The sequence below is a fragment of the Chelonoidis abingdonii genome, chromosome 6, assembly GCF_003597395.2.
Source record: "Chelonoidis abingdonii isolate Lonesome George chromosome 6, CheloAbing_2.0, whole genome shotgun sequence".
Classification (NCBI taxonomy): Eukaryota; Metazoa; Chordata; order Testudines; family Testudinidae; genus Chelonoidis; species Chelonoidis abingdonii.
In genome coordinates, this window is record NC_133774.1 from 102,235,159 (window position 1) to 102,248,039 (window position 12,881).

General features: G+C 46.1%; 1 protein-coding gene across 4 annotated transcripts in view; it reads left to right on the forward strand.

The window, feature by feature from the left end:
• VPS13A (vacuolar protein sorting 13 homolog A) overlaps positions 1–12,881 on the forward strand; it is a 339,425-nt gene that overhangs the window by 71,942 nt on the left and 254,602 nt on the right. For all 4 annotated transcript variants that reach the window (XM_032790455.2, XM_032790457.2, XM_075067294.1 and 1 more), the window contains one exon: positions 10,204–10,298. In XM_032790455.2, coding sequence (XP_032646346.1) covers positions 10,204–10,298 — 95 coding nt within the window. The remainder of the gene's footprint in view (positions 1–10,203; positions 10,299–12,881) is intronic.

Consider the following 12,881-nt stretch of genomic DNA (forward strand, 5'->3'; position numbering starts at 1 on the left):
CCAGCAAACCAGAATGGAAGTTGTATGAGCAAGCCTATATGTGGCCTATTCTGGCTTTGTAGTGCTTGACTTTATATCCTAAATAACTTATATTAAAATTAGCATTTTATATGTTGTATAATATATTAAATTGTCATGGAATATTTTTTGTAGCTGTTTGAGAGAAGAATGTCCGTCTTATGTGGAAATCTTATAATAGAGGCTTTTGGTGACTTGAGAGAGATTAATTTCCTTCCACTTATCCCTCAGCCTGCTGTGTCAGCCTGCTGTACTAAGAATGGGGAATTGGAGAGATGACTTGGATAGAAAACATCAGTTACTGCAAAATAATTTATTTTATTTTTGTTCACCCTAATTTCCTTCATAATCTGGTCATTTTATATATTTTATTACAGTGCAGCTCACTTAAATGGTTATCTGGTAGATGACCTGCAAAGGCTGGGAGAAGCTAAGCCAAAAACCCTTTTTCTTCTTTGAGTGATGTCCCGATGGGTGCTCCTCTGTAGGTACAGCTGTGCCTTTGCATCTGGAGTTGGAGATCTTCAATAGCAGTGTCCATCGGACTGTACATGTACAACTCCCCTCCCCTGCGCTGTGCGTGGATAGTATAAATAGTGCTGTGCAGTATGACCGCCCTTAGTTCCTTCTCTACCACCTGTGGTCTGGAATAGAACAGTTACAAGAGTCCTCTTTGCTATGTAGATAATCTCTTATCTGTCTTTCCCTCTCATAATTTAGTTTTTCATCCTTAAAAAATTTTTTGGTGGTTGTTTTTGTTTTCCCTAATTCCCATCAGGGAAGCCATTCCCTCACTTTTATGCCTTGATCCTCAAGGTTTAAGCAGTGTGTGTCATGTGGGGCCACCTTCTCTCTAATGGACAGCCACACACACTGTATCCATTGCCTGGGAGACGGACATGTTTCACAGAAGTGTTCCCACTGTCTGGGCTTACAGCCAAGAGCAAGGAAAGACAGGGACCTTAAACTCAAACTATTCCTCATGGAAAAGTCCCTGTGACCAGCCTCGGACCCCAGTTCTTACTTCTTACCGGAGAGACCCTCACGTTCAGCAAAGTCATCTGCCGACCCTTACTCCCCTTGCCCGAGTAAGGGAAGATCATCCTCTGACCAGGCTGACATTAAGAAGAGAGCGGTCCCTTGCTCAGCTCGTGCGGTGCCAACTGCAGGAATGCCATCCCCGGCTAAAGCTATGGTGCTAGTGGCATCTGACAAGAGGCACTAAGCTGCTCCTAGGCTGATTACCTCAGCCCCTGAGAGTAAGTTTAAGAACGGTCCCCAGGCGAAACAGCAGCTACTGGCACCACCTCCTGTTGTGAATGACTGAAGCAAGCCCTTTACCTACTGAGTGGCTCTGGGTCCATTTCTGGCACTGAGGACACTGTCGGCACAGGCAGTGGCAAAACAGCCCACTCCAGGGAAGCCCTCCACCCCAATGCTGCGCACGGCACCGAAGCTCTCAGCTCCAAGAAAGACTCCAGGAGGGTTGCAAACTTCTACTAAAGCTATGGCTCTGAAAAGCTGTCTGATGCCATCTGCTGACTTTTTCCATATCACACCTAGCCACCATGCTCAAGGTGGGCACTGAGGAGAGATCACCCACAGGAATTTACACAGCTGTCAGACCTCACTATATCCGACACTCTGGATTCTCCATTCCTCAGACAGGAGGTGTTTCAAGTTTCACCCACTTCTCAATCAACACACTCTTTGTGCTCTCCCACAGGGACAGCACCTCCTTTCCTTAGTGATGTTGAGGAGACAAGGGTGTTTATCAAGACTGTCTTGCCCCATCAGCATCAGGGCAATTGACATCAACTTATCAGCCTTTCCCTGCTGAAGTTCAGGGCACCTAGCCTTTTCAGGGGCCCTATGGATGCAACCATATATTTCCTTCCCCCTAATTGGCCATATTGGGACCCCTGGATCATGTATAGGGCACAATTAAGTAATCCCCCACTGCTGTAAACACAACGGCCTCCATCTATCCCCTCCTCAACAATTGGGTGACCAGATAGCAAGGGTGAAAAATCGGGACAAGGATGGGGGTAATTAGCACCTAGATAAGACAAAGCTCCAAATATCAGGACTGTCCTTATAAAATTGGGACATCTGGTTACCCTACTCAGTGATCTCTTGACTTCCAGAACCACAGTGTTGGAAGTTTTCCCCACAGTGATATCTGTAGGGGACCGGCTCTGGTGCCCTCTGGAGTGACAGGCATATGCACCGGTGTAAGAGGCGCTACCAGCTCCCCCCTCCTTCAGTATCTTCTTACTGCCAGGGACGGTGCTGGAATGTTTCATTGTTTCACCAGCTTTCCTGTCTCTATTGTGTCTAGTGGTGAATTTGTTACATATAGTTGTTTAAAGTTGTATAGTTAATAGTTTCCTTAGTGTTAAGTTAGAAACAGTTAGTCCCATACAGGACTCAGCCTAGGTATTGGGCATGACGTGGTCCCCGGGCTTCAAACCTTGTGACTATTGCAAAAAACCCATGCCAGTCAATGATCCCCATAGAAACGGCCTGAAGTGTTTAAGGGAAACCACGTGAGCAACAAGTGTTGCATTTGAAAGCGCGTCAGGCTGCAGACAAAAAGGAGCAGGACATTCATCTCCAAGCTCTCCTTGTGGAGTTGGCCCTTGCACCAGCTTTGGAGCTGATGAGTCAGACTGTGTCAAGCACTGTGGCCTCTGTATGGAGCATGTCGCTGTCTCCGACCAACACTGATCCCCATCCCTAGTACCAGCTAAAAAGCAAAGGAAGGCTAGGAGGGGGTGTTGTCCTATGTCGTGTAAAAGGAAGGAGAGAGCTGGGAGAGAGCAAAGACATGCATGGGGCAAGTATTCCCCTCCCCAGGCTCTGACTCCTGCTGATCTGTCGCGGCCACTTCTAGACCAACTCCCCACCCCATCCGTGCGGGAGGCCTTTCAGGTTGCTAAGGATATACTGTTCCTTCCAGTGCCATCCACGCTGGCTGCTGAAGTGCCCCGTTTGAGGGGTGAACCTGCCGTGAGATCGTTCCAGTGGTGTCTATCAGTGTGGCACTGTTCCTCGCTGCAGGGGGTGCCCTGTCAGAGCTCACCTGGACAGCGCCACCAGCCCCTGGATGTGGGCCAGCTTACCTGCCAGAGTTCCCAGCGTCAGTCCCTGAACTCTAGGCAGCGTTCCGTGGGCTCTAGGCTTTGATCCAATGTCTGGTGCAGACCTGCAGAGGCACAGCACTAGTCCCCAGAGCCCTGGTGCCAGGAGTGCCTAAGCTGCTCTCTCAGCTCATGTCATCGGTACGGTTCACCATGGGCACGTCACCAGTCTCCAACATGTCGGTCTTCTTGCTCCCTTCTTGATCTATGGAGTGGCATTGCTCTCTAAGTATGAGGTGTCACTTGCTGCGGTTCCATCGCCAATCCACTGAATGTTGCCGCTGGTCACCTGGGTTGTGGCACTGAGAGCCATCACCCCCATACAGGTCCTCAATGGAGGTCCACAGCCAAGCGGTCTTGGTACCATCCTGGTGCCCCAGACAAGTTTTTCTCTTTCTCTCTTTTCCCCCTGCCCTCCGTGCTCAGGCTCAGACAGCAAGAAGGAGACCCTCCCCATGGGCCAAGGCCACCTACTGGGGCATTGGCATTACTCTCTGGGCTACCAGTGTCAGCATGGCCCCAGGACCAGTAGCTGGCCCCCTGGCAACTATGGAACCCCTGGGGATTTCCTCATCCATTGCAGGGGCATAGGTCAGTCTCAGGGACATCTGATAGACTGTCAGCGACAGTCTCCCGCCCACCCCTGACTCGGATATGGAGTCAGAGCAAGCTTCCCAGGGCCAGCCAACCTTGGCCAAGGCTCCCTTAGCAGAAGTGATGGAGTTGGCAGACCCACCTGTGCCTACATCCTACTCATCTTCACTCGATGAGGTGATAGCAGGCCATCTCACGCGGTTCCCCAGGATGATGCAAGGGCCCATTAGGAGCTTTTGAAGAGGGATACTTCAAACCTGAGGCTGGAAGTCGAGGAACTGGCGGAGGCCTCAGACTCCCCGTTCAGTGTGCTAAGTGCAGCAGCCCCCTCAAAGGTGGCATTGCTGGTGCGCGAGGGAATGGTGAAAATTACTAAGGCCCTATGGCAGACACTCTCCTCCCTGTCCCCCCCACCTCCAAATGCCTGGAAAGAAAACACTTTGTCCTTGCAAAGGGGTATGAGTATCTTTATACTCACTCTACCCTAAGCTCACTTATGTCGGCAGCCAATGAGCATGATAGCCTGGGCCAACTGGGATCGATGCCTAAGAACAAGGAGGCAAAGAGGCTCAACCTCTTTGGTAGAAAAATTTATTTTATGTCTAGCCGCTCGCTGAGAGCGGCCAATCCTCATGCCTTACTTGGCTGTTACGATTTGAATAGTTGGCAGTCCATGTCCAAGTTTATGGATTTGCTGTCAGAGGAGTCCAGGAAGGAATTCCTGGCTATCCTTAATGAGAGCAGCCCTCCAAGTGGCCTCAGATGTGGCAGACTCTGCGGCCTGGACCATGACTTCGGGCATTTCTATGAGGCAGCTATCCTGGTTGCATTCGTCAGCCCTATCGATGAAGGGTCAACAATCCATCCAGGACCTCCCGTTCAATGGCCTGGCACTGTTTTCAGAGCAGAAAGACAGTAAATTACGTGGAATGAAAGATTCTAGGGCTACCTTGCACTTCCTGGGCCTATATACATTGGGGCTAGCGAGGAAGCGGTTTAAACTGCAACACTCCACAGGTTCGGGAGCCAACCTTGGTCAGAGCCCTTCTACAAAAAGGGCAAGGGCTATAAGTGCCTTCTAGGCCGTCAGCTGGCACCCTTAGTTCACTCGAGCTTCACCCGTAATCAACAGGTAACAAGCAGGCATTTTGAGGGTGCTCTCGAGAGTGACCTTCCAGCCTGTGTCCTGGATCCTGCTCCCCTGTTATTTTCCAACCATTTGCCCTCCTTTCTCACTGCCTGGCTCTCTCTAACATCACACCAGTGGGTCCTAAGCACAGTAGCAGGGGAATATACTCTCCAGTTTATTTCTGTTCCTCCCCCATCCCTCTTCAGGGACCCTTCTCATGAGCATCTGCTCGCTCAAGAGTGCAGAGTCTTTCATATATTGTTATCTCATGGGCATGGACAGTTCCTACGTTTCATAGTTAGGACCACCCACTGCCAATTCGCAGTGCTCCCTTTTGGCCTAGCAATGGTGCCAAAGGTGTTTATGAAATGCAGGTTGGTGGTGGCGGCCTGCCTCAGATGTTGGGGTACCTGTACCTTGACGACTGGCTCATCACGGGCCGCTCCAGGGTCCAGGTCCAGTGCAGCATAGATATGTTGCAAGCCACTTATCAAGCTCTGGGTCTGTTGATAAACAACAAAAATCAGCATTGATCCCAGTCCAATGGATAGAGTTTATTGGAGCAGTACTTGAGTCTATGCTAGCCAGAGCTTTCCTGCCAGAGGCCAGGTTCAGGGCAATGTCAGATCTGATTGCCAGCGTCACTGCCCATCCACTCACCACGGCCCGGGTCTGCCTCAGACTAGTGGGGCATATGGCAGCATGCATGTACGTTGTCTGACATGTGAGACCCAGGCTGCGTCCCCTCCAGATGTGGCTAGTGCCAGTCTACTCCTGGCCAGACATCACTTACACAAGGTCATCACAATCCCTTCGCGCGGGTACTTACCTCTCTGCAGTTGTGGTTCAACTTGATTTTGGTGTTGGAAGGTGTGTAGTTCATGAATCCGCGACCCACGGTCTCCCTAATTTCGGATGCATCTGACCTCAGTTGGGGAGCGCATTACACTGCGGACTCAAGGGCTATAATCTCAAAAGGAGCTTGCATTGCATATAAACGTCAGGTTGCTCAAAGCCATCCGCCTGGCTTGTGGTGTCTTCTTTCCCCAACTGTCTGACCAGGTGGTGCAAGTGTTGATGGACAACATGGCCTCTATGTACTATCTCTGCAGGCAGAGGGGAGCTTGATTGTCAGCTCTGTACCAGGAGGTCCTCTGTCTGTGGGACTTCTGCATTCAGCATGTAATCCACCTGGAAACCTCGCACCTCCCCGGCACCCAGAACAAGCTGGCGAATCGCCTCAGAAGGTCCTTCTTCTCTCACCACGAGTGGTCCCTTCACTTGGAAGTTCTCAGAATGCTCTTCCAGAAGTGGGGAGCCCCTCAAGTGGACCTGTTCTCCACCAGACAGAACAGAAAGTGTCATAAGTTTTGTTCTCTCTAAGGCCTCGGCAAAGGCTCACTATCCGATGTCTTTCTCCTGCCTTGGTCAGGGGACCAAGTTCCACTCATCAGCAAAGTCCTCTAAAACAATCAAGAGGGGACAAGGCATGGGCCATTATGATCATCCCAGCATGATCTTGCCAATGTTAGTTAGGCATGCTCTGCAGTCCATCCTGGATTACCTGCTTCACTTAAAGCACTAGGTCTCGCCTTCTCTTCAACCAACATGCACCTGGCAGCCATATCAGCCTTCCATCCTCGCAGCCAGGATAAATTGGTGCTCTCGCATGAGATGTTGATCAGGTTCCTGAAAGGCCTTGAAAGACTCTTTCCTCTGGTCTGAGACCCAGTTCCCTAATGGGACCTCAGCCTGGTCTTCTCCAGGCTCACGGGTCCACCCTTTAAGAGTATGGCTTCTTGTTCCCTTTCCCACTTGTCGTGGAAGGTTGCATTCCTTGTAGCTATTACCCCAGGAAGATGAATCTCTGAAATCAAATCCCTCATTTCGGAGCCCCCCCATACATGGTATTTTACAAGGACAAGGTCCAACTGCAGCCCCATCTGGACTTCCTGCTAAAGGTAGTGTCACACTTCCATGACAACCAGGATATCTTCCTCCCAGTGTTTTGTCTAAAGCTTCACACGACCAATGAGGAGAGGCAGCTGTGCACCAAGTCCTTCTGCAGATTGACCGAGCTCTTTATTGCGATAGCTGACAGGATTAAGGGCCTTCTGGGGTCCTTTCAGAGGACTAGAGTTTAAGTAGAATTTTTCCATCAAACAGAGATCTAGTCCTATGCTGGGATTTGAATCTAGTTTTCTCAGGATTAAGGGTCCACCAGTTGAGCCCATGGCCACTTGCTCATTCATTCATCTTATTATGGAGGTGGCTTTACTGATGGCAGTAACAGTTGTCAGGAGAGGGTGAATTATACAAGTATGAGGTTGTTCTGCCATCTATGCAATCTTTCATAAGGATAAAGTTTCAATGAACCCAACCCTAAATTACTTCCGTAGGTGATTTCAGAATTTCACTTAGTTATTAACTTGAGTGTTGTTTTGCCAGCCCACATGCAGGTTAAGGAGAACAAAAACTACAGACCTTTGATTAGTGTTTCTCAAGAAGCAGTCTGTGAACCGGTGCTGTTCCCTATGATCTCCCTGACACAGTTTAGAAAGGCAGTAAGCTGGTCCCTGGTATCAAAAACCTTGAGAAACACTGCCTTAGAGGTACACAAAGCTCTTTAATTCTGTCTTGAGAGAACTAGGCACTCAGAATATCTATTGTTTATAAAAGAGAGTCAATGATTATACTGTCTTAGCACATAGGAATTCTAGTTTGATCTCCTTGTGTATCAGACTTTATCAGCTGAATGAAAAGATGCCATGTGATGAAATAATGGATCATTTCACAAGAACTCAGTCTATTTTGGTGGACTTTCTCAGGAACTTACTTTATAAATGGTCTGAATAGATAACATCTATCCATGTGTTCACTCAGCACTATGTGACGGTACAAACGTCAAGAGATGATACCAAGATGGGCAGAAGTGTGCTATGGTTGCTATTTAGCTAGACACCTGATACCCACCCCTTCCAACGTCACTGCTTGGAGGTTGCCAGCAGTGGACTATGTATACAGACAATCACTCGAAGAAGAAACCTGTTACTTACCTGTACAGGAACTGGTGTTCTTTGAGATGTGTTGTCTGTATACATGTTCTACGATCCACCATGCACCCCTGCTGCTCAAAATCTTAAACATTGGGTTCTGTTGGTGGCTAAGAAATGAGTGCAGTTGGGGAGCTCCCAAACTTCATGTCCTGGATGTGAAGGGCACATGTGATACACCAACATACTGCTAGCTAGAGAAGTCTCAAGCTCAAGTGCACTGGGTACCCGCTCACAAATAATGGAATGTGTATGTAGACAATACGTCTTAAGAACACCAGTTATTGTACAGAAAATAACTATTTTTAATACAGTGTGTTAATACTTTGGGTGAAGTATCTGCACACTGTCTGCTTATAATTTCTCTGCCAGGTATGCAAAGATTTTCCCAGATATTCTTTGGCCAATCCTGTTACCCAGACATTCCTGTTCCCTCACTTGAAGCCTTGTTTCCTGTCCTACCACACACTCTGTTCTATGAACTTAATAAGTCATTGACTCCTCAGTCAGCTGCACTGTCAGGCTTCATTTTCTAGCCAGCCTCTCAATCCCTGGTTCCCTCCAGGCACTCTTCCTCTGCCTAAGCCTTCAGAAAGGGAGCCGTTCTGTTGCATCTTAAGTTCTGACAGATACCAAAGATGCTGCATATCAGAGCTCAGAATTCTTCTCTCCCAGTCAACTTTATCCCAGTTCTATCTTCCCCAGTTCTTGGCAATTCTGGGATGCAGTTAAACACTAAAGCACTTAAAACTGTAATATTAATCTCTTAGTAATGAAACTTTGCTTGTTGGGTCACTTTAAAACTTGATAAGTAACTTGTGGCAATCTTATTATGAACTATAACAATTCATTAATAACATTTGTGAAAACTTCCAGATATTCAAGTATATAGAGATCTATTATGCATGTGAAATATTGACTTCTTAAATATTTTCTGTAGTGAGAAGGCCGTGGCTGAAGAATATTGAATCTGTTATAAAATCTAAATCAGCTATTTTTGGATTCAATACTATATGAAAGTTTAGCTTCTAGCTTCTAAATTCTTCTCCTAACAAGTTTTAGTCAAACATTTTCAGACAGATTGCTTTATCCAAACCAGTATTGGGCAGTGGCATTAGAAAATGATTTTCAAATCTCAGTGTGAAACCTTAACTATGAAGCCACTATGTTGCCTCCATGATTAACTCTTCCATTTTTATAGTCATCAGTACTTCCTTTGACTCGAGGGAGGTTGTTTTCACAATGTCTTACAATAGGTTCTGCGCAATAGACAGATGTTGCCACTATTCTTTTTTCCCTGCCATATGAGGATAGGTTGGAACTAGTTCTGAGTCCACAAACCTACTTTGAAATATATTTTAAAGCCTGATTCTGCAAACGTGCATTGATTAGGACTTCATTTATCTGGGACTACTTGCAAGAGCAAGTTCTATAAAGGTTTGCAGAATCTGACTCCGAGAGAGAGTATTCTTGAGAAATCCAGAATAATCTTTCACCCACAATAACAGAGCACCCTACCTGAATTACGTCCTGGATCACTAAGGACTACAGATCCCAAGAAGGGGAATAGAGTTCTGTGTGGTGTTATAAAACATTTTGTTACACATTTTCATGACCATAAGTATTTAAGAAACAACAGCCTAGTTTTTTGTGTATCACTTCGTTTTCAAGCTCAATAACTAATTAATCTCCTGTATGTGAGGGTGTCCAATTAGCTTTTGTTAATTGGAGAGACATGCATATAGCTCTGCATGTCAAGGGTAGAATTAGACCTTAGTGCAGGGGTAGGCAACCTACGGCACGTGTACTGAAGGCGGCATGCGAGCTGATTTTCAGTGGCACTCACACTGCCCGGGCCCTGGCCACCGGTCCGGGGGGCTCTGCATTTTAATTTAATTTTAAATGAAGCTTCTTAAACATTTTAAAAGCCTTATTTACTTTTCACACAACAATAGTTTAGTTATATATTATAGATTTAGAGAAAGAGACCTTCTAAAAACATTAAAATGTATTGCTGGCACGCGATACCTTAAATTAGAGTGAATAAATGAAGACTCGGCACACCAGTTCTGAAAGGTTGCCGACCCCTGCCTTAGTGACTAGTTCAGAAGAAATCGTAAAAGGTCTTTGTCAAAGGTTGTGACTTCTGGCAATCTATTGCCTAAAAGTATTGTGTAGCTGGAGGTATATAATGTTGTACAAAGACAACTGCATTTTTTTTTTAGGAAATGCATACTTCAAATGTGATTGTTTTATAATGTGGCAGGTCTTGAAGAATTGATGACACTGGAAGAAAAGGCTAAACTCTATGCAGCAATTGGGTATAGTGAAACAGCTGTTGATCCAACGTTGCCAAAAACAGTAAGAAAGATTTGGCTATCTTATTTGATCAGCAAACATTTTAATATATACCATATATAAATATAATTAGCAGTTTTACACTGAAAAACAATACACACAATTTGGGATCATTTATACATCACTTTGATCTCTTAAATGTCTGTTTTCATTTCTCCTCCCTCTTCTCTTACTTGCTTGAACTATTGTGTAGTTTTTTTGTTAATCTACTTTCTGCTGTGATTTGCTCAAAAAGTTTCTTCTTTAACTGGATATTATCAAGTGACATTGGGATCTTGAGGATGATGATATTTTGAGGAATTCAAATCTTCTCAGGTTTTTCTTGGAGCTCATCGTCAGAAAGTTTTAATGTATTTTTAAAGTGTCAAGCTAGAAAATCACAGTAATTGCGTATTTAAACAAATACTTTATTCCTTTGAAAAAAGAGCTTGCATATTTGTGTTCATTAAAATTTAGAAATTATTCAAAATAGAGTATGTTAATAACAGCCAGTTTTCATGCTTTTAGTAGTTTGGCAAAGTTTTACTTTTTTTTTTTTTTTGGAAGGCCTCTGTGTATTCCTATTTGTGAAATATGGTGTCCCTGGTGACAAGCTGTGGAACTGCCTTGAAAAAGCAGTGTCTGTTGGATGATACATGAGAGATCTTGTGTGAACGTTGATGTCATTCCTCTACTTTACATGGGGCATACCCTCCAACCCCTAGCTCATATTCTTTTCCCACCACTGCAGAGAGCACCCACAACTTGACACTTTGTCCTTAGGCTAGTCTCTCTTATTTGCTAGTAGTGAGTTTGTATAGAATAGTATAGGATAATTTTGCATACTTTAACTTGCCTTTGTCCCCTCATAGGCACCATCTTGGGCACCCTAAAGGAGTCCTGACCCAAGACTTGTGAATCCGACTCATGCCCTTCCTGACATCTGAAAGAAAGTCATGAAGAGCTGGAGTCACTTCTGAACAAAATAGCCAGTGCCTCATTCATAGAAGGAATCTTTTCTTCCTTCAAATATGCAAAAGTCTGTCCAGCACTGAAACAACCCTGCCTGGATACTTCAGTTCTAGCAATCATCTTTCACTGTTCTAGCAACCTACCCATTCCTGAGCAAGCTCATACAGAAACTATCAAAAGGCCAACTACAAGCTCATCTAATTGAAGTTAACATTTTTGACCTGGCACAATCTGGATTCAGGCCTTTCAGAATGGAAACTGCTTTAGTGACACTGATGGATGATTTCTGCTGTCAATGAATAGAGGATAGACATCCTTTCTCATCCTCCTGGATGTCTGCAGCATTTGACACTGCGGAGGTTCATGAGTAAGGCTGAGAAAATCAAATTTTTTTTTTTTTTAAATTCATGGCTGTATCATGGATAATGTACAGAATTTTGCAGAATGTGCATGGTCAGCAAATGTCTTTCACCATCCACTGAACTACTGCAATTTTTCAAAATCTCAGAGCAGCAGTTTGGGTGGGGGACTAGGTGGCTGGTTTTATGCCAGGCCAGTAGCCAGTGCTGCTGCCTCTTCGAGCACCTGCAATGTGAGCCTTGCTTCTGCCTCCCTGCTGTTCATATTCCAAATGGTGGCAGCACTGGCTATCGTGCCTCAAATGAAAACAGACATTGAGTCCTGCTCTGAACTGCTGTTCCCCACATGAGGCACGCTGAGCATGAGACCACTGTGTGAGAGTGCCCAATTCTGCCTCCCTGCTGTTGGTAAAATCATGGTGATTTTTATGCAGTCCATGAAGTTGAAGACCTAGCCTTAGTTATTCATTTCTTCACCACCTCTTGAATGTACTATAGCAATACCTTGGCATGAAACATTCAGCACTTAAAGTCCAGTACAAACCACATCTCTTCAGAGCGCAGGCTACTGTGAGCCCATCATACCTGTTCTTCTTCGAATGCTTGTCTGCATCCATTCCACATTAGGTGTGCGTGTGCTCTGTGCACGGGTGTCAGAAACTTTTTCCCTTAGCGGCTCCCGTCGGGTCGGCCGGGGAGCCCGCCAGAGCAGTTCCTCCATGCCAGTGCATATATACACCTGCCAGCCTGACCTCCCTTCAGTTCCTTCTTACCATCCGTGGTGGCGTTGGAACAACTCTTCTCTTGCTTGCAAGTGATCCCTTAGTACAGTTGTAACAGTTATCAGTAGTTAGCATTTATCTGTAGTTAACAGTTATCAGTAGTTAGCACTTCTTAATAATAGATAGTTAAGTTTCCTTTGTTTTAGGTGTCTGGAAGTTGTTTCCAGCATCAGCCCTGGGCTGTGGGGCATGCCGCATGCCCAAGGGTGTAAGGCTTGTGCCACGTGCCGCAAGCCTGTACTGATCAGTGATCCCCACGACTCGTGTCTCTGTTGTTTGGGGGAAGCTGAGCGCTGCAAGACTAAGCGCTGCAAGATCTGTAAAGCCTTTAAGCCAAGAACGAAGAAAGAGAGAGACTTTCACCTCAAGCAGTTGCTCATACACTACAACCTCCGGCCTCAGACCAGCCGGCTTCGGTGCCAGCGTCCTTGCTGCGGAGTGCCCCGGCATCAATCCGTGATCCGGTACTGGTGGGGCACTGCAAGCATGTGGCA